General features: G+C 33.7%; 1 protein-coding gene and 1 pseudogene across 1 annotated transcript; one reads left to right on the top strand and one right to left on the bottom strand.

Annotated features, from left to right (window-relative positions):
• Positions 1-11189: 11189 nt before the first annotated feature.
• Positions 11190-16616, bottom strand: LOC113087220 (DNA topoisomerase 3-beta-1-like; annotated as a pseudogene).
• A 1640-nt stretch (positions 16617-18256) lies between these two features.
• LOC113072000 (uncharacterized) lies at positions 18257-20430 on the top strand. The gene is made up of 3 exons (XM_026245202.1): positions 18257-18496; positions 19651-19826; positions 20008-20430. The coding sequence occupies exons 1-3, from the start codon at positions 18272-18274 to the stop codon at positions 20225-20227; spliced, it is 621 nt and encodes a 206-aa protein (XP_026100987.1). The 5' UTR covers positions 18257-18271; the 3' UTR covers positions 20228-20430.
• The last annotated feature ends 2277 nt before the right edge of the window (positions 20431-22707 follow it).

The raw sequence follows: 22707 nt of genomic DNA, 5'->3' as shown, positions 1-22707 counted from the left end.
GCACATTTTCTTAAAAGATTCAAGTATGGTTACACTTATAAAAAAATATATACAAAACTGTGACTATATACATATATAATTTAAGGGTTAAATAAAGTAGCTTTTGTAATCTAGCGTACTGCTCCAGTCACAGCATTGTACCTTTTTTTCCCCCTGAGAGTTTATGACTTAATATCAAGAGGTCAAACTCTACGAATCTTACCTACGTGATTTTAAACTATAGATAATTTCATGATATAGGTCTTGTGTTCACAAACTCTAAATGGCTCATTGTAAGCACATACATTCTTTGCCTGCAAGAGTTCAGTTTTGCTCTGCAACCATTTTGCTGTGACCGTACAATCATGCGTGTACACATTTTTGCTTTGTGCAGCATATTTGCTTCACGTGTGAATCGTACATCAGTTAGACAAATCTTCTCATAAGTAGAGTAAGTAAGTGCCTGTGAAAGGAGACCATGGTAAACTAAAGTGCACAGTTGTGTGGTTTACCACGCTAGAGACAGCTAATCTAACACTGTCAACTGTGGGAACCACTAGTGCAGTAATAAATCCAGACACTAAACTGATGTGAAAAGTACTTTATTCACATTATATCTGATTAAAGCCCAATTATTTGATCCAGTATAAAACATTACGTGCATACAACCTCAACAATTAAGGTAAATAATAAAATAATAAAAATTAGGTCTGAAAAGATTCAGATCACTTAGGTTTATCAGTTAAGCTGTACAAAGATGATTCTGAAAAGTACATACAGATAAGGCAGAGAGCTGTTACACACGTGTTCCCATGGTTTGTGTGCTTTTTAGTACAATCAGCAACAATTACAAAATGTCCTGTGGAAAAAAAAATGCAGGAGATAAGTGTATAGAAATGCATACCAGCATAAATTCTACTGATGCATACGTTCATGAGCTTTCCTTTCTCCTGGACAAAGACACATTGGTAATTCAGTGCTCGAACCCTTTGAAGAACCAACTTTAAATACTAAGTACAATAAATACATTAGAAAACACAGTCAAGAGCAAAACACATTCTGACTGATCAATGTCATTTGGCACTAAAAATTATTTCATCATTAACTGCTAGATATTCTGAAGAATGTTTTTGTCCGTACAATGAAAATCAGTGTGGTCCAAAAAACATTTGTTAAATTATCTCCTCTTGTATTTCCCAGAAGAAAGTCATACTGATTTGAAATATCACAAGGGTGAGTAAAAGAAGACAGCATTTACATTATGAGCAAAAATAAGACATTGCGCATTTTACTGAGATGTCACAAAATTCCCATCAGTGGCACATCCCATTTCCTAATGAGTTATGAGATCATCACCGATGATGTGCATAGATTTTTGGCTTTTACGGTCGTTGGCAATTACAAAAATTAAGTATTGCAGAATTAATCCCATATCTAAAATGTATATCCCATATCTGAAATCTATATTTATCAATCTAGGGGAAATAACAACATATTTATAATATACAGTCGGATACAAAAGTCTGAGACCACTAGTAAAAATGCTTCTACATCATAAAGTGCCTTTATTTATTTTTGAAGAATATAAAACAATTTTTTTTTTTTTTTTTGTATTTAGCAGTGACGATCAAGTGGCTGTAAAGACTTAGTGTTTTCAATATGCACCAAATCCACATATTATAATGATTTCTGAAGGATCATGCAACACTGGAGTAATGATGCCAAAAATTCAGCTTTGCATCACAGGAATAAATTACATTTAAAATATATTACAATAGAAAAAAGTAATTTTAAATTGTAATATTTCACAATATAAATGTTTTTACTGTATTTTTGATCAATTAAATGCAGCCTTGGTCAGAAGAAGATACTTATTTCCGACCCCAAACTAAAGTGTATATATTTTGAATCTAAGATTTTCAATGTCCTCAGACTTTAAGATGCCACTGTAATAATGATTTTTGATAAACTTTAAACATACTTTATTAAATTATAAGATATAAATCTGGACACTTGCACACTTTTATTAAAATAAAGAATGCATTGGACTGAACCAAACGACACCAAATCAACATCTCATCACTCTGTCTTCACCTTACTCATTCACTATCCATTAGGTTAGTCATATTCTTGGCCTTATCACTTTATAGTGACTGTGCTCCCATATCAGCTACCCGTCATGAGGCTTTCTAAAATATTGAGCGGCCGTAACGTGAGACGGCTTGCAGCATGCAGGATGTGCGGTTTGCAAAGTCTGGCTATGATAATACAACACCAACACGCCAGTCTTTACTCTGATATTTTGGGAAAAAAGCAGTGTAACAAAATGAATAAAAATATGATATGCATAAATAAAGGTTTACTGTAAAAAAAAAAAAACTGCTTTGTGAAAAGCCGCAGCAACAAAGAGACGGTCTTTGCAAAGTCATACTCAGTTTTGGCACATGAAAGAGTTCACACAGTACAGTACAGCCATAAATACTTTTTTAATCAAATAAATAACAGTCTTAAAAATACTAACCTCCTACAACACTGGATTATAACATCTGCTGAGAGCTGAAGGCCTTATAGTCAGTCATTTCTGTATATGTATACAATACTGTATATGTTAAGAGTATTCACATCAGTTTCTCTGCACTGTAAGAGTCGTATCAAATAGGGAGCGCAACCAACAAAGTACTACATTGTTTATGAGATATTAAAGAGATTAAATTAAGATTCTGTCATTTATTACTCACCCTTTTGTTGTTTCAAACCTTTATGCATTTCTTTTTTTCTGTTGAACATGGCAGAAGATATTTTGAAGAATGTTGGTGACTAAACAGTTTTGGCATTGACTTCCATTATATTCTTTGTCCATAGAGTGGACATCAATGGGAACCGGAACGGTTTAGTTACCATTATTTTTCAACAAACAAAATATCTATTATTATGTTCCACACAAAAAAATAAAGCCATAAAGGTTTGGAATGACATGAGGGTGAGTAAATGATGACAGGATTTAATTTTTCACATAACTATCCCTTTAAGCACCAGTAAATGTATATAAGCTTCTAAAAACAAGGCAAATAGTTAAAAGATGAAAACATGTTGATGAAGGCAAGTTCAAACATAGCAACAAAGAGAGTTAATAAATGACCAGGGATCAGACATTCTTGGAAAAATAAAACGAGGAAACGCCTTTCACCTGGGTTTGAAGCTTTCTTCTGAACGCATGACTTGACTCGTTTCAGATAACCTCAATAATCGCATATTCTTTTCAAATTCAACAACTCTTTAAAATATCAGTCCAGATGATGAACAGACCATCAGATGCTCTTGGTCCTCTGATTTGCTTCTATCATGGACAATTTCTTCTTATCAACACCTTTCGTATCCCTGTGGCTGCGGCCGTAGCTCCTTCTGGCTCTGCTCTGGAACTCGTCTCATAGGTCAAAAGCTTCTGCAGATCTTTGAGGAACACCAAAAAAACTGTGATGTTATCAGTGGATCCAGCAGAGGACATCCCCAGGCTGAACCACATCAAAGAAACCATCACAAGCAAGCAGAATGTAATCTTCATGCCCTTCAGCTGGATTGAGAAGCTATCAGCTTCGTTAGAGACATACGGCTTCTGAAAAAATTATATAAAATGTATTTTACTAACTTGCACTCTAAACAAAATTACAAATTCAGCTAGGTAGAGCTGTGTAATACACACACACACGCACGCACAAACACACACTCACACACACACACACACACACACATATATATATATATTATTGCATTTAAAATGTTTTCAGTTTGAGCATAACAATTTGAAGTGAAAAATGTACACACATTTCATAATTTCTTAGTATGCAGATAAGCTTGTACAAACAAAACGGTGTCCATCTTCATTTCAGGCTGCATTGTGATTATTTTAAAGGGGGTGATTATTTTCTGTACCCACTATAAATGTATATCCAAAATCATTTCAAAAAACAGATCCAAAAAATTAAATATGTAAAATATATAAATACATAAATCATCAAGACATATTTATCACTACACAAACAAATAAGTTTTATGTTATGTGCACCAATATAGCATCATGATAATCAACAATATATTCCTACATATATTTTCTTAACAAATGCAAGTAAATAAACTTCTGTGAACATTTTTTTAGCAATAATGCAAATGAATTGTTGAATCAGTTTCTAAACTGTTTCTAAACCAGGCAATCTTGATTTTTTATTTTTATTTTTTGGTTGCGAGACATTCACCTATTGCTCTGGAGATGGCGTAGGTGTGACGTCCAACAACTAATGAAAGCAATGCATCCACCCAGATCCTCAATTCTTTTCTTCTCATCTTGTACAGAAACACAAGCACAAACATTCAAGATACAGTCTGGAGCTTTCACAACAGTAAACCCCTACATTTAGCTAAATTCAGAGAATAATGTTTATTTTGCCTCTCCAGACGTTCAAATTATTATTACTCTACGGCTTAATTATTTATTTTGCAAATCATGTTCAGAAACACTGATCTTAAGCCAGTCAATGCCTCTCTAAGGACCATTTCTGAAGCTTTTGGCATTCAGTCGCTGTAGTGTGTATACAGAAACCACTGCTAATATTGATTCAGCATGTGGACAGCAGTCAGTTCCTCTGTCTCACATTTCAGCTGTTCACAGAGAACAGACAAGCATCTGATACGCTCGTGTTTCTATCTGTATTGGTCAGCAATGGCTTGTAGTGTGTCATATCTCTCTCTCAGGTTTGTGTGGGTCCATTAGGGTCACTGGTTCTCCCCGTTGAACCAGCATAGCTTGAGAGTCGCCCAGCCAGGAGACGGTCAGGCGATCAGAGGTCAGTAAGGCCACCACAGCAGTGCTCCCGCAGCACAGACGCCAAAGATTTCAGACAAAAACAAAGACAAAGGAATGTTTAGTTTGCCATCCTCTGGTAACTATGAGTGTGCTATTGTTTTTCTTTTTGTTTTATAATTATGATTCTCATTACTGTAATTCAGTAATTGTGATACTATTTTGAATGAATTATTGTGCTATTAAAATTCAAAATGAACTATACTAAATTTGTTTAATTATAATCATTTTAATTATAAAAAAAATTCACATTCTTATTATATATTTGTATATAATATATAAATCTTATATTTACATTTTTAATAGGTTTTCATTGTGGTATGTTTGAAATTAGCTGTAGTAAATTAAATTACATAATATGTAATTTCCACTGAAATTTAAAGGGATACTCCACCCTAAATGGTTATTAATGACAAAATGTTCATTTTGGTGTGGAGTATCCCTTTAAATTAAACTAATCTCATCAAATACTGTCAAATACAGTCAAATAATTTACAACATAAATAACTATTTTTTATTGTGCTATATTGTTCAAAATTTATAGCTTTAAATAAAATTGTGAATTTAATAAAATATTTAATAAAATGATTTAGCAGACTCTTGTATTCTTATTTTACAAAGTAATCAGATAATAAAAAATTCACATTTTAACATCATTTTGTCACAATGAAAAAAGACACTTCATTCAACTTATTGAACTCTGTATAATTTAAGTATAGGTAAAATTAATTCTTGTTTACTTGAAGTGATTGTGTCACTGAAACAGAAAGTGATTACTCATATCCATACCTGTGGAGGACGACAGATGTGCAGCAAGCCTGCACCGTTTCATTGTCATGTTTTTAACCACAGGAGGAACACGGACTATATCTATCTGTATTTATTACATTATAGGAACACTCAATGCACATAACAGCTGCATCTCAAGAAGTAGGAGATGTGTGAAAAGATTTCTTTCTTTTCAAAAATCATGAATTTTCACAAAATGCACCAGCTCGACAAATAAGGGGAAAAACATTATAGCTCTTGAAACTGATTGTGCACACAGTTTCAGAAGCAGATGCACTGGGGAAAAAAACCTGTTTAAAAGAAAACAAGTGTACACTTTGAAAAAAGCCATTATAAATGTCAGCTTGCTGTATTTTATGTTTTTTTTTTTTTGGTTGAGCATGTTTAAAAATGGTTTGGTTTCATTTATTTGTTGCACATACAAATCTGAGATCACACTGAAAATCAGCTATTTCTTGGTAAATAATTTGAAACAAAACTAAAGTTGTATATATAAATATACACGTCATTGTACTTTAAAAAACATCCTTTAAGTTTCAGAACTCAAAACTTTCTTGTTAGTCGAAAAATAGCTTATATTGAAGCCTATCTGCTAAAATGACAGCTTGTGGAATTTGCCACTTTATGATGTAATAGGGTGGCTAAACCCAGACACAATTATCATTTATATATATATATATATATATATATATATATATATATATATATATATATATATATAAGGCTACAGTTTTGAACACAGCGTCACAGAAACAACACATTTAGACTGAAATAATGTAAACAGTCAATAAAACAAGCATGCTACTTTTTTAAGGAGAGATGTTGACAAACAATGTAAAATCTGTCAAAACTTCATGTACTAGGTTTGAACACCAGAGGGCAGCTATGCAGCTGAGATCATAAAACTGTCATTGAGAATAGTTTATATTTATTCATTAATTTCAGTATTGCCAGCCTATTAGTCACATATTTGATACAGTAAAGAAATTTGGGGGGATTTTTTTTTTATTTTTCTGACTTGTTTTCTTAAGATAAGTATGTCAAGACCACAAGAAAAGAAAAGAAAAAGATGGCAAAAAAAAAGTGAATTTGCTCTGGTTTAGATTAGATGTAACACTGCTAGAGCAACAAGTGGCAAATGGCCCATGCATCCACTCACACAACACAACTATTGAAAAGAAGCATTTGTCTGCATGAGATGTTATCTAATGACATAACAGCAAGATATCGGAAAAAAGAGCTGCAGTGACATCATGCACATCTGACCTACATCAAGGCACAAAAAGGGTTAAACCTGACAAATCTGCACTGTGCAGACAGCAAAGAGGAACAATAGTGATTCCAAAGACAGGAAGTCTGCCCTGAGAAATGTGTCAGGAGAGAAGGAGAAAGGATACAGAAAGAGATAATACAAAATCTCCAATGTAGATTTAAAATTCTGCACCAATGCTTTCATTTAACGCTTGGATTACCACTGATAGTACACCGGAGAAAAAACAAACACCAAATCTCTTAATCAGCTCATGCATAGTGAAACCTGCTGACCTGGTGCAAATACTGTCAGGAAAACAGATCATGCCAGACAGAGAGCAAGAGAAAGCAAATGGGAGGGAGGGAGAGAGAGAGAGAGAGAGAGGAATGAGAAAACGCTCCTACTCTGACAAAAGAGGGCAGATGTGTAACAACATTTTTAAAAACCTTTAGTTTTTAGAAAATGTACAAAGTAAATGGGCATGTAAACACAAACATAAAGCTGTATCTATAGCTGAGAAAGAAGAGGACATCATACAGCAGGAAACATAAACACATATCACTCATCTCTTCGACAAAACCCTTGATTGGGGTTTTCAAACTGACAAACGGGGGCCCATAAGGGAGTTCATGGAAGAGAAAAAGTGTAAAAAAAACAACAAAAAAAAAAACAACAACCAATCAAAATTAAACAAATAATAAAACACAAGACCTAACTAAATAAACAAATTAATTGATTAAATTAATAAATAATTATAATAATACTTTTTAAAAGTTAATAAATATCATTAAAATAAATAAATAAAAATGTGGGAACCTCCAGGTACTCACAAGGGTGTGGTGGGGTATCCATGGAAACATTTGGCGAAAAGCAGAATAAAAAATAAGTTAATCTAATTAAATTTATTATTTTTAAAATATTAAAATGAAATAAATAATTTAAAGGGGGGGGGGTGAAATGCTCGTTTTCACTCAATATCCTGTTAATCTTGAGTACCTAGAGTAGTACTGCATCCTTCATAAATCCAAAAAGTCTTTAGTTTTATTATATACATAAGAGAAAGATAGTCTGTACCGATTTTTCCCGGAAAAACACGACCGGCTGGAGGCGTGACGTGTGGGCGGAGCTAAAGAATCACAAGCGCCAGTAGGCTTTTGCGTTGAGAGCATGTGGAAACTGTGACATTACTGTGAGGGAAAAACCATCATCCAAAACAAACCATGGCTTACAGTCAGATTCAGCCGTTTATTTATGATCCAGAATCAGATCCAGAGGCTGAAACTGAACGAGAGCAGCAGCAGCAACGACTCGCTCCAAGCGGGGCTCGAACCCGGGTCTCTGGCATGGGAGGGGACGCACTAACAAGGAGGCAGAGATATTTTAAGCAGTTTTACTCACCGCCTGGGGTTCCAACACACGATCGTGACCCTTTTTCGTTTGGGACTGCATTATCCTTAAGAAATAAACGATACACAAATCCGAAACACAAACACTTGCACAACTCTGTTGATGCTCTGTAAAAATAAACTCCATCCACTGGTCCCTTAATGCTGTTTTTTTTTTGGTAATCTGTGCAGGGTTGTCTTGCCCTGGCAACCAAAAACACACTTCTTTTGTGAAATTTCGCGACGCTCTCGCTCTGAACAGTGAATGTCTCTGCTCTCTCTGCTCTGCTATACGGGAGCGTGCGCTCTTCCGACAGACGTGCCCTCAGGACCCATATAAGGAAATTCCGCTCCATCTAACGTCACACAGAGCCATACTTGAAAAAAACTTTCCGAAACTTGTGACAAACCGGAAGGAGTATTTTGAGAACAAAAATACTCCTTCAAACGTACAACTTAATTTTTGAAACTTTGTCCATGTTTAGCATGGGAATCCAACTCTTTAACAGTGTAAAAAACTCAGTATGCATGAAATAGCATTTCACCCCCCCCTTTAAGGAACAAAAAAATAAAGAACCCCAGAGACCTTAAAGAGAGTTTTAGAGATTCTGTCGAAAATGTTAGAGAAAATAAATGTTTAAAATTATAAAAATAAAAATAATAAATACTAAATAAGATCAAACTAAATAAAGAAATATATTGATTAAAATATTTGTATAAATTATTAATAAACATTAAAAAAATTTTTTTAAATATTTTAAAAGAAAAATGTATTTGTAAATAATAATAATATACATAATATTTGAATAAATAATACATAACAGTACAGTAGAATAAAAAAATGTCTTCTAAATATTATTTTATACACACTAATAATATTAATTTTCACAATATAAATAACATCTTTAATACATAGCTGTCTTTTCAATTACAGAATGGGGGTCCCTTACTTGAGGATGGTCATATATGGGGGTCAGTGACACCTGAAAGTTTAGAAACCTGTGACCTACGTGATGCACATAACAAACCTCTCTGAGAGCAGTTGGAGGCCCAGATCCAGACTCTCTTCCTTCACCTCCAGCACAGAGACTTTGCAGTTAAGTGGACTGATGGGAAGCAGGTCCTCAGTCCCAAGCAGGTTTGAAAAATCCTCCACGAACATCTTGAGAAACTTTCCAGCATTGACTTGTTCCATGCAACTCATGAGTGTGGACTTAAAACCTCTACAAAGGTAGGAAGTTGGAGATGTCCAAAGGAATTGCAAACTTTACGTATGAATCTACAAATAAAATAAATGAATAAAGAAAGAAAGAAAATAATACACATAACCACTTCCACCAGAACCTGTCAGTGTTGTAAATGTAATTGCCTCAGTAAGTTTAAAGCAAATATGTAGCTATATTGATATATACACTTCTTCATACAATAATCTATGAAAATAGAATGTGAGAGTGTTGGCCAATCAGAATATTCGGAGGCTGCCCTTTGTCAACATCAATCAATAACGTGTGTCTGGGGCGGGGCTACCTGTTGTTCCAAAGTAAGAACAACAGGTAGTATTTATTTATTTTTATTTATTTTTTTTACATTGAACAAAATTATAAACGCAACACTTTTTTTTGACCCCATTTTTATGAGCTGAACTAAAAAATCTAAGATTTTTTCTATGTTAAAACATGAGTGCGGTTGGAAGTACTCGCGCATGAACTCACACCCATTTAGTCACTACGCAACAAAATCCAATCCTTCTGCAGAAGTCGCTGTGACAGACAGGAAATACAAACATAGCGATATATAAGCGTTAAGGATGAACGTTTGAGGCGCGGAAGAGACTAGTCAGAAAGGGATGAAGTCAACCCGTTCGGTTGTCAGATCGATGTGACTGTCTGGGCGGTGACAGACCGATCTTATGAATATTAATACGAACTTTTAACTAGCTAACCAACGAGCGTCCAGTCATCCATGATAGCTAATTAATATTCATAAGCCAAGGTTCTGTTTCTCAACATGAAAATAAATGAGGCAAGCAAGGAAAGGTTTAATTTTTTTTTCCTCCATTGGACATGCAAAGCGGCTTTAGATGTACATAGAAAACTATTTTTTATTTTAATGCAAGACTGGTGACTTAATACTACTGTATTTTGTTTAAATGTGAAACCAAAAACGTTACGTTATACAAACATTTTATTCTTAAACATATTGGTAGACAAGTGGCACTTAAACTTATTTTTTTTAATTGTTTGCTTAATGTGATATCATTAGTTAAACAGTGTAAAATGTTGTTTATTATATACTCTGAATGAAATTAAGTGCAAATGATGGCAAGTTTGAAAATACAATTAAAACACCATTGTTAAATAAATAATAAAATAAATACGTTTTTTTTTCTTCTTTACAGAGTACAAGACTGGTCTGAAGCATGCTATTGTTGTGGTACTATAATCTGTTTTATTTTTATTTATTTGTGTTGCTAACTTCATTTATTTTTTTGCTAGTTTAGGCATTTATGTGTATTTCTGATATGGTTACATTTTTTTTTTTTTGTAGTTTACATAAACTGATTTATTGTGTATTTACAAACTTAATGTTTTATATTGTTTCATATAGATGTGAGACTTTTCTCTTTAAATACATTTTAATATTACTCCAGACTTCAATGGCACATGATTATTAAGATATTATATTAATAGAAAAAAAAGTTATTTTAAATATTTTCACAATGTTACTGTTTTTACTGTATTTCTAAGCAAATAAATGCAGTCTTGATGAGCATAGGATTTCTTTTAAAAACATTTTAAAAAATCAGTTTAGATTCAGGTGTCTAAATCTCTCTTTTTATTTAATATAAATATACATAAGCCAAAAACCACAGAAGAAAATACAGCAAAAAATTTTATTGCCATTTTCATCTTTTTAGTTTGCACTTTAAGACTTATTAAGCTGCAAGACAAATACACTTTACAAGATATTCCACACAAAATATGCTGCCAAGGCTGCCGTTTTATCTTTAGGCTTTTTAGGATTCCCTTTCCCCATGGGCCTCCTCCCTCTTCCCCTCCCTCTCCATCTCCGCGCTACTCCAGCCTGGTGCATGGGATGCAACATGGTCACATGTTTCAGCTCCACCATATCCTGGAACACAGAATCGCAAAACACACAGCCAGTGCGTTGCGTTTCACCATCGGGCAATGGCGAGCGTCTCTTGTTGAAGTCCACTATAACCAGTGAGGCTTCGCAGGAATCACAGCTGTCCTGGGACACCTGCACTTTATGGGCCTGCTTGAAGAAATGCACCACCACGTTGCATTTGTTGCAAGCCATCCGCCACTTTGGACCCAAGGTTAATATTATTAAACAAGAATCAGAGCTTTATAGTTTCTCTTCATGTCTCTGAAGGGAGGGTTGCTGAAGAGAAACTTTTGCCACGAGTCCCTGAGGTCCACAGCACCAGCTCAAACTCATCCAGAGGACACTTAAGCTGTTTGTACAGATTAATGGCTCCATTCTGAGGCAAACTGTAGGATCTCGTCACAGTGAGAGCAGTGCAGGTGGCTTAGTTTTGGCCTGGGGGTGATTAAAAAAGACCAATGTGTAAAGCAAAGTTACTTTATATTTGACACTGCATAATGATAAAGCTTTAAAAAGCAATCTGGGTATTGTCTGACTCAACTTTTTGCAGTTGTAGAATACATTGAATATGCCTTCATTGGAACGTTATATTTATTACTTATGAAAATATAACACTTTTTTTGGATGTTGCATTTGAGCTGACTTTTTATTAAATAATGCTTCTCCGTGTTAAAAATTGATCATTTAAAACATATTGATGGTGGAAAACACAAGTCACCCACCATGCATTTACTGAAGAACTAAAATATTTCAGTTTATCATTTGCCACATAATTTACCGTCCGAAATGAGGACGTAACAGTAAAGACCTCAGTGGCTGACCTCACTCAGTACATTTGGCTTGAGAAAATCAGCATTAATCTCACTTATGCAAGCGGTTGACATTGAAGCCCATTTAACAGGGACATTAAACCATCAGCCTAAACTCTCATTTGAATGATGAGGGACATTGATGAATAATTTGTGAGTTATTCCACATTCAGATGGACACAGGACAATATTATGGTAAACTGATTTCTTGTTGAAGGTCATTTTAAGGTGCACATGTATTGGCTGAAAGGACAAGAGAAAAGCTCAAAGTGAATCAGAGTGGAAAAGAAATAAACCATGTGATTTACAGCAGCATGGCCATTCAGATGGTAATTAGGATCAAAGTTAGTGTGTGTATGCTCTGGGAGCATCAAAAACTTTTGCTGCATTACTCACTGCATGTAATCAACATCATTTCCTGTCAACATGATGTCAGATGTCTTAAAACTGTATTTCTGATGTACAAAGTATTGTGGGTACTGTTCAAAAGATTAAAAAAATTATTAATTAAATTGATCAAAAGTGACAGTAAAGACATTCATAATGTTACTGTTTCATATAAAAAACTGTGTTCGTTTAAACTTTCTTTTCATCAAAGAATACTAAAATGAAATGCATCAAGGTTTCCACAAAAATATTAAGCAGCACAACGGTTTTCAACATTGATGATAGTAAGAAATGTTTCTTGAGCAGCAAATCAGCATGTTAGAAAGATTTCTGAAGGATCACATGACACTGAAGACTATGGAAGCCTGTGTCTGCCAATAAATAAAAAATAAAACAAGGTAACTGAGTTTTTATCTCACTTTATCAGACTTTATTTTCTCAGAATTACGAGATATAAACTCACAATTCAGAGAAAAATAAATCAGAATTGTGAGATAAATAGTTGCAATTAGTCTTCAGTGATGAATAAGGTAGTCTGGAGGATTGGTCTGTTTCTCCAGTAGTTTGATCTCGTCCACTGTAAATGTGTCTCCTCTCTCACACAGAGGAGTGCGTGTGATGTAATCATACAGACACCAGCCATCGCTGCCTGCAAAGACAAAAAGATATTTGGTATTTTAGGATATTCCTTTCAACATGGCCTCTGAACTGGTTTATAGTTACATTACCATTCAAAAGTATTGTGCAGGTACGATTTTTAAAATGTTATGTTTTTTTGTACTCTGTAAGGCTGCATTTATTTGACCAAAAATATAGTAGTAACAGAATACAAATAATTATTATTAAAATGTATTAAAATAACAATAACCACTATTACTCCAGTCTTCAGTGTCGCATGATTCTTTAGAAACCATTCTAATATGCTGATTTGATATTCAAGAAATATTTCTTATTATTATCAATGATGCTGCTTCATATTTTTGTGTTCAAAACAACATTTTTTTGAAATAGAAGTCTGTTACAATATAAATATCTTTATTGTCAATTTTAATCAGTTTGATGCATCCTTGCTGAATAAAATATTTCTTTCTTTCACCAAAAAAAAAACAAAAACAACAAGATACTGGAACACCACAGTTTTGAATGGAAGTGTATATAAACTACAGGTCAAAAGTTTGGGATTAGAACGATTTTTTTTTTAAAGGAGAATCTTATGCCTATCAAAGCTATATTTATTTGATCAAAAATACACGAAAAATGTAATATTGTGAAATATTATTATGATGTAAAATAATGCTTTTCTATTTTAATATACATAAAAATCGAATTTTTTTTTTTTGTGATTCAAATCTGAATTTTCAGCATCATTACTGCAGTCTTCAGTGTCACATGATCCTTCAGAAATCTTTCTAATATGCTGATTTATTATCAGTGCTGGAAACTGTTGTGCTGCTTAATATTTATTTTTTGGAACCTGAGATACTTTTTTTCAGGATTCTTTGATGAATAAAAAAAAAAAAGAGCATTTATTTAAAATAGAAATCTTTTCTAACAATATACACTACCGTTCAAAAGTTTGGGGTCAGTAAATTTCTATTCTGTCTTTTTTGAAAGAAATGAAAACTGTTATTCAGCAATGATGTGGTCAGTGCTTTAAGTGGCCCCAAAGAGGTGCCAGTACTCTATTAAAGCCCCCCCCAAAAATTATTTTCTTTTTTTTTTTTTTTTATTATTATTATTATTATTATTATTCCCCTCATCCCCTGAGGTAACAACAACTATATTGAAGGGCTTACAGCAGTCAACAGGCAACCTTAATAATAAATCCTTTTATAGTTTGTGGATTTGCTTAAGCTACAAAGAACTACTGAACATAAATAAAATGTGCAAAAGGATTTTGAAAAAATACCCTTAGAAAGAGCTACTGCATTACTACATTCAAACTTCCAAACTGACTCAAATGATTCGCAAACCAGCTCCGAACTCCCGAACTGACTCAAATAAATCAGGCTCCGAACTCCCGAACTGATTCAAATGATTCGCGATCCCCAAACTGACTCAAATGATTCGCGAACCTGCTTTGAACTCAAATGATTCGCAAACCCGCTACGAACTCTCGAATTGATTCAAATGATTTGCGATCCCCAAACTGACTCAATGATTCGCGAACCCGCTCCGAACTCCCGAACTGACTCAAAAATGATTTCCGATCCCGCTCCGAACTCCCGAACTGACTCAAATGATTCGCGAACCCGCTCCGAACTCTCGAATTGATTCAAATGATCCGCGAAGCAGCTCCGAACTCCCGAACTGATTCAAATGATTTGCGATCCCCAAACTGACTCAAATGATTCGCGAACCCGCTCCGAACTCCCAAACTGACTCAAATGATTCGCGAACCCGCTACGAACTCCTTAACTGACTCAAATGATTCGCGAACCCGCTCCGATTTCTCGAACTGACTCAAATGATTCGCGAACCCGCTCCGAACTCCCAAACTGACTCAAATGATTCGCGATCCCGCTCCGAACTCCCAAACTGGTTCAAATGATTCACGCTCCATACTCAGAACTAGGAAGAATTAGGAAGCTTTGTGAAGGGCGCTCTGAAAAGCAGTAGTGAAGGCAAAGGATTCAAACCTCTATTAAAACAGATGTCCAAATGAACGTACAGGTACGCTAAAAGCATGTTCTGGGCGCACGGAGAGGTGGTGGTATGCTCAAGAGCTATATTTGGAAGTGGCGGTACTGAGTACTGGTGCTTACCGGCCCACTTAAAAGTAGTGCATGTTACATACTTTACTAGTTATTTAAGCTTAAATTAAAAAATAAATACATAAATATATACAACATTTTCAACATTGATAATAATAGGAAATGTTTCTTGAACAGCAAATCAGCATTTCAAAATGTTTTCTGAAGGATCATGTGACACTGAAGACTGGAGAAAATGATGCTGAAAATTAAGCTTTGTTGTCACAGAAATGTATCACATTTTTAAAAAGATTAAAATAGCTATTTTACATTTTATTAATATTTCACAGTATTACTGTTTTACTGCATTGTTATTCAAATAAATGCAGCCTTTGTGAACATAAGAGACTTTTTTTTTCAAAAACATAAAAAAAAAACATTACCAAATACCCCAACTTTTGAAAAGTAGTGTGTGTTACATATTTTCAGTCTAAGTTATTAGTTAACTAGTTACATTATTAGATCATATAATATCACAAGGCAAGCTGCCCACCCATAGCAGAGCTGGCCACTAGTCTGAGAGGTCTCTGCTTGGCTTTCTCTTTCTTAGTCACCAAGTCAACCTGCAAGAAAAGACACGTGATAAATCATGCAGTTACACCTTCAGCACATTCTGCACTTCTGAAATATGAGATTACATATAAAATAAAGAATTGAGATAAAAATACAAACTTTAGCCTCCTTAGCAGTATTTGCCATGTTAACAAACATTTGACAAAAAACTCGCACTCGGTCCCAGTCCAAGGTGAGGGGGCTGTCCTTGCCTTTAAAAACCTGTGTGCACAAAAGTAGAATATGCAGGAATTAAAAAAATATAGTGCAATATAATAAACAGCTGTTCTTTAAAAGAATTTGTAAAACTTGATTTTGCAATTTCAGCAGTAAAGGCCAGAACTGACCTTGGCCTGTACGACCCAGTATACGCTTCAGGTTTGAAGGACTGGATCTTGTCATGCAGTTCCACACAGAATCCCAGAGTGAGAGTCTGACAGGGACCGGACGAGATCAAGGAGGAGTCCAAATTCCCATATTTCCCTTGGAAGTATTGGTCTGGAAACTAAAATTTAGAGATAATGGTGTGAACACCCTATCATCTTTTATTGGAACAGTTTGACAAATGCACTACTGAGTTAAGTAAGATTTCTTTTTTTGAATGAAATTATTTTCATTCTGCAAAAACATTAAACAAAAGTGACAGTAAAAATATCTATAAAGTATACATGTGACCCTGGACCACAATTAAGTGTTCATTTTTCGAAATGGAGATTTATACATCATCTGGAAGCTGAATAAATAAGCTTTCCATTGATGTACAGTTTAATAGGACAATATTTGGCTGTGATACAACTATCTGAAAATCTGGAATCTGATGGCGCAAAAAAACAAATTGTCCAAATGAAGTCCTTAGCAATGCATATTACTAATCAAAAATGATTTTTTTATATATACATTTCTGGTAGGAAATGTACAAAATATCTTAAAGCAACATGGTCTTTACTTAATATTCTAATGATTTTTGACATAAAAGAAAAATCGATAATTTTGACCCATACAATATATTTTTGGCTATCGCTACAAACATGCCCGTGTAACTTAAGACTGGTTTTGTGGTCCAGGTTCACATATGTATTATTCAACAAAGAATCCTGAAAAAATGTATCCACAAAAATATTAAGCAGCACAACTGTTTTCAACAATGTTAATAATACACGTATCTTGACCACCTAATTACCATATTAAAATGATTTCTGAAAGATAATGTGAAACCATCTTCACTGAAAATTCAGATGTGCTATCACTTGAAGTAATTAGATTTTAAAATATATCAAACTAATACAGATATAATAATATAATAAAGATTATATATATATATATAAAGTTGTAATAATATTTTGTGATATTACTGCTTTTATTATATTATTATAACTTGGAAAAACCTTTTCAAAAACATTTAAAAAATCCTACCAACCCCAAACTTTTCAACAGTTGTGTATATTGCACACAACAAGATTGTATTGTAATGGTTTGAATAAATGGTTTGAATAAAAAATCCCAGTTGTTATACTTTCCTGCAAAACATTAAGGATGGGGAATAATACAACAAGTCAAGTTTGCATTGTCTTGCAGATACAGTTACAGATTTTGCCTGCATTTTCAAAGCAGTCCAACTGAAGACAAAATACTTGCCGATAAAGTCCAGACTCATGTTATGTCCACACACTGACGTCATCTTCAACCTCACATTTTGGCCAACGAAGCTTCCTGTGTACTCATGGACTGAACACGCTCCATTCAGGCCTTTTCGCGTCGAACAGCTACCTGTAAGTGAAAGGCAAAAAAAGAGAGAAGTGTTCAAGTATTTCTTCGGTTTCAGGTCCCACTGATTTTCATAGCATGGAAATAAGTGTGATAAATAAGAAAATAAGTCACTGAGACCATCATTCTTCAAAATATTTTCTTTTGTGTTCAGCAGAAGAAAGAAATGCATACAAGTTTGTGATGACATGAGGGTTTTGTGACATTTTAACATTCGGCAAAACATTTTAACCTAAAAATCATGCAAACATAAGCATACACTTTGCTTACTGCATTGATTGCATTGCATTCAGACTTTATCCTTAGCTTCAAACATCATTCTTCACACCTAGAACCACATCTCTAATGTCTGCAAAAGCAACTAATGTGATCACGTAAGCTTGACTTCTGCAGTAAGCGCTCCGTCAGAAACTTCGATGGTCGACACTGACAAACCAGCAGACTAAAAGCAGTCTAATTAGTGCTGGCATTGAGCGATCCATCATAAAGTAAAATGAGAAAGCTAAGAACAGATTATGCATTATTCTTTTTCTATTTTGTGCTCTACCAGAGTTAAACCTGAATGACGCCATCGGTCCTCATCAGGTAATGAGATGCTGTCCCAAGGCTGAAATCTGATGAAGGAGTTCATTGTGAATGAGATGATGATGATGATGATGTCCTCTCTGGCTCACGCTACAGATTTTTGGAGGTCTCCATTGAGATGGTGGTACATAAATATAGACCCAAAAGGAGGGGAAGGACACACTTGGACTGGAAGCTTTACCCTCTACAGGCACGGCAAGCCTCCAGCCTCTCGCTGCACTCCTCACCTCCGTTTCTCCAGCATGCAACATCTACAGGTTAGTATCCAACACCATTCTCACATGAACTGCCTCGCAAGATCAGCTAGGACCCAGAACTAGAGAACTGCAGCTACTTGGACTGAATCACTTTCTACTTCTGATACAGCCGAATACAGACAATAACTATCCTTCAAAACATTTGGGGTTGGTAAGGTTTCCTTATGTTTTTGAAAGAAGTCTTCTATGCTTACCAAGGATGCATTTATTCAAAAAAATGCATTAAAAACAGTAATACTGAGAAACATTATTACAATTGAAAATAACTGTTTTTTATTTTAATATACATTCAATGTAATTTATTTCTGTGATGCAAAGCTAAAATTTCAGCATCATTACTCCAGTCTTCAGTATCACATGATCTTTCAGAAATCATTCTAATATACCGATTCGGAGCTCAAGAAAACATGTTGAAAACAACTGTGTGAAAACCATCATTTAATCTTTTGATGATGTTAAAATGTTCAAAAGTACTGCGTTTATTTAATATAATTTTTTTTTCTAACATGACAAATGTCTTTAATGTCATTTTTTATCAATTTAATGATTCCTTGCCGAAAGTATGAACTTCTAAAAAAAGAAAAAAAAGACCCTACATTTTTTTAAAGCTAGTGTGCAAATAAATCTAAATAATACATAAATAATGCATATATATATAAATTCACCAAAAAACATTGAGAAATTGAGAAACCTTGAAAATTAAATTAACCAAAAGTGTCTTGGCTGATCACTAAACTAAAACAGATGGGGATCCAAACCTGAAAGTAAGCCGACACTTTAGATAAAATCCGTTTTTAGTATTTATTAGAAATTTGTTTAAAAATAAATAAATAAATAAAAATGTCTGAGATGCAAACCTCAAATAAATATAACTGAGAGCCCAGGACAAATTTTTAGTAAATATAGACTAAGGGACACAATGAATCTATAACTATTCTTTAACTTGAATGATGCCAATGTACACTGCTGAAGAGTGTCTGTGAATGTAGTTGTTATATTTTGGCATTAGCATTAAATTGGCCGCAATCCATAAAGGGGTCTACAACTAAAAGACTGAAGATGACATGAGCATGACATTATTAGTTTGTACCCGTCATCCAAAGCACACCAATGATAATGATGGTTTGTTGCCTACTTCTCATTCTCTCGCTCAGATTCTAGGACTCCTGAGCATTTTTGTGCTGGTCTTGAACCCCAGCCAGTGCAGTCCGATCATGACCCAGTGTGTGGAGCACACCTACTGCTCCTCCACGCTGAAAGAGTACCACACACAGCTCATCAGCCTGCCCAGCAGAATCAACGAGCGCAGCGTCGCTGCATGGAGCTACGAGTGAGTACAGCTGATTTTTAAGGCTTTTTTTAAAATATGGATTTACAGAAATTAATAGAAAAGACATTTTGATGCCAATTAGGACAATTTCAGACCATCAAATTCTGAATATATATATATATATATATATATATATATATATATATATAACTTATTTATTTATTTTTTGCACTAATAACAGTGAGAACATCGACCTGGACCGTGTGCCACAGGTCATCTATGAAGCAAACTGCCTGAACGGTCATTCCTGTAAGGGGGTCGACAGCTCTTTCAGTCTGGAGAGCATCCCCATTGCAATCAAAATGCCTTTTCTCCGAAAAAACCCAAGATGCCCAACTTATGCACTGGAATTTGAGGATGTGAACATCGCCTGTATATGTGCTACATCCAGACAGAATTAGCGCTGGGTCTAACAATCAAGCATTCTAACAATTCAACTATTATAATAGCGTCACTTAAATGTAATCTCAACCACAAAGAAGTCTACTGAATAACAATGCTTATCATCTTAAACAAACACCACCACAATGCATACTACAATATAGATGTCTTGAGTTGCTAAATGCTTGTAAATGTGATTAAATAAACTAGTTTTGTAACAAAATCCTCTTTCTCTCATTCAAGAAACAAATGTGTCTCCAATTAAAATGTATTAATTGAATTTACTGGTTAAAAGCGAGGTTGGCAAAAATCAAGCTCTGTGATTGTTGCCATCAAGGCCCCAGCGGATTTAATACAGATGTTTTTGTTATGTCCATCCATAACTTCTTTTTGGCTATCAGTCTGTAATAGTTTTTCTTTAATGACAATGAAACAGATCAAGTCTGGCCCTTTTTGGACTTCCCTCAAATGTCACTGGTTTACCTGGAAAAACTGCAAGACGTTTGCCTTCTTAACATTATTAGCTAGACGCCGCATTCTCCTGCTGTGGAAACAAATATTCCCTTCATCTTTCGATGACTGGATGAGAGATGTCATGAGCTTCATTCATTTGGAAAAAAAATGAGGTGTACGTTAAAGTGCAACATTGGTATATTTTCTGAGATCTGAGATCCCTTCATTATTTTTCTTTCTGAATATGTCAGTAATACTTCTTCTTAGAGTGTGTCAATCTAAGCATTAAGATTTTAACATGACCGTGGCCTGAATCTGGTTAGGAGTGTGTGATTTCAAGTGTGGATACTTATGTATGTATATGCATATTCATTAAAGCTGTAAAGTTTTGTTTGTGGAGGTAATATATGCATACTTTTGATAAACGGTCGAAACGTCTAAACTGTAATGCTCTGATATATATTCTATACTCGACAAATTAGGCTTGATGTTCTTTGTTTTATAATATGTATTGGTTTTTTTACGTTTTATTTAGTTATAATTTAATATTTTTTTCTTTTTTTCTCTTGTGGTGGTGGGTGCATGGGGAAAAACTATTTTGTCATGATTCTCCTGTAACTGTATTCGATTATTATTGTAAAAGTTCAATAAACAAGATTTTAAAAAAAAGAAAAGAAAAATAAACAAATGTTTCAGTCCTCATCGCTGCTGGGTTTACTTATCAGTCACAAACATCAACGCACCCTGACAATGAAATAACAAAAGAAGATATCTTACTTCAAAGTTAATAGCTAAAAATAAAAATAGAGTTATTAGACAAACAATCGACAGATGGACACACCTGCTGCAGGCACTTTTTGCGGCTTGTTCCTGTTTTTGTTTTTTCAAAATAAAAGCCCTGATTGTTCTAAGAAACATTTAACTAAATGTAAAATAGTGATTTAAAAAAGAAAGTAAAGGTAATTTTTTAAATAATAACAACAAATTAATAAGAAACAATATAAAATATACAAATAACAAAATAATATTAAATATATTGACAAGTTTGATGTTTATTCAAAAATCTATTATATTATATTATATTATATTATATTAATTCGTTCTTGCATTCATTCATTCATTCATTAATTTAATAATGTATTTATCTATTTACATATACATATAAATATATCTATTATGAGTAGGCTTAAATGTATATAAATTAATATTATAAATACACAGAAAATGTGAAGATGTTTTGTTTTAAAATAATCAATTACTGGCAACTGTCTTTTTGTTAAAAGGTTTAGTCAAAAAATTATACTTCATGCAAGTTTATCACAAATACATAAGATAAATTACTCATACAATGGTAATAAAAATAAAAAAAATTAATTAAATATTAATAGCATCACAGAATCTCATCTCATTTCCAGTCTCCACATGACATGGTAAATACATTGCACCCCGAAGGCAGATTAAAATAAAACTTTCACAAAAAAAACTGCTAGCTGTCTGTCACAATTTCCCACTCGCATCACTCCATTTATCCACATCACTCCAGTGAATATTTGGCAACAAATTGTCCAAGAAATAAAAACTTTAACACAAGCTGTCACAAAAGGAAACCTTTTAAAATTAAGAAGAATCTAATTTATAAAATATTAAATACCAAATCCACATCACATAATCCATGTGCAGTAAAAATTCGATTTCGATTTGGTATTTTAGTCGTATTTAATAATACAATAATTAGAAAACACAAAATAAAAATTTAATTAAATAACAAAAATTGTAAAATTAAAATATTACTATAAAATCATAATTCTGGCATATTGATTAAAAAAACATGAATAAAAAAATACATGTATAAATTATAACAAACCAAATAAACCATTATCATAACCTAAATTATTGCCTTGATATATGATATATCAGTTTCATAGCTGTAAGATACGTAGTATACAATACACCAAGATGTCTAGCAGAAATTAAGGATAGATAAATGTTATTTTATTTTATTTTATTTTATTTTATTTTATTTTATTTTATTTTATTTTATTTTATT

The sequence above is a fragment of the Carassius auratus genome, chromosome 5 (genome assembly GCF_003368295.1).
Source record: "Carassius auratus strain Wakin chromosome 5, ASM336829v1, whole genome shotgun sequence".
NCBI classification, from domain to species: domain Eukaryota; kingdom Metazoa; phylum Chordata; class Actinopteri; order Cypriniformes; family Cyprinidae; genus Carassius; species Carassius auratus.
Note: the sequence above shows the minus strand (reverse complement) of the source record. Positions and strands in the feature narration are given on the sequence as shown.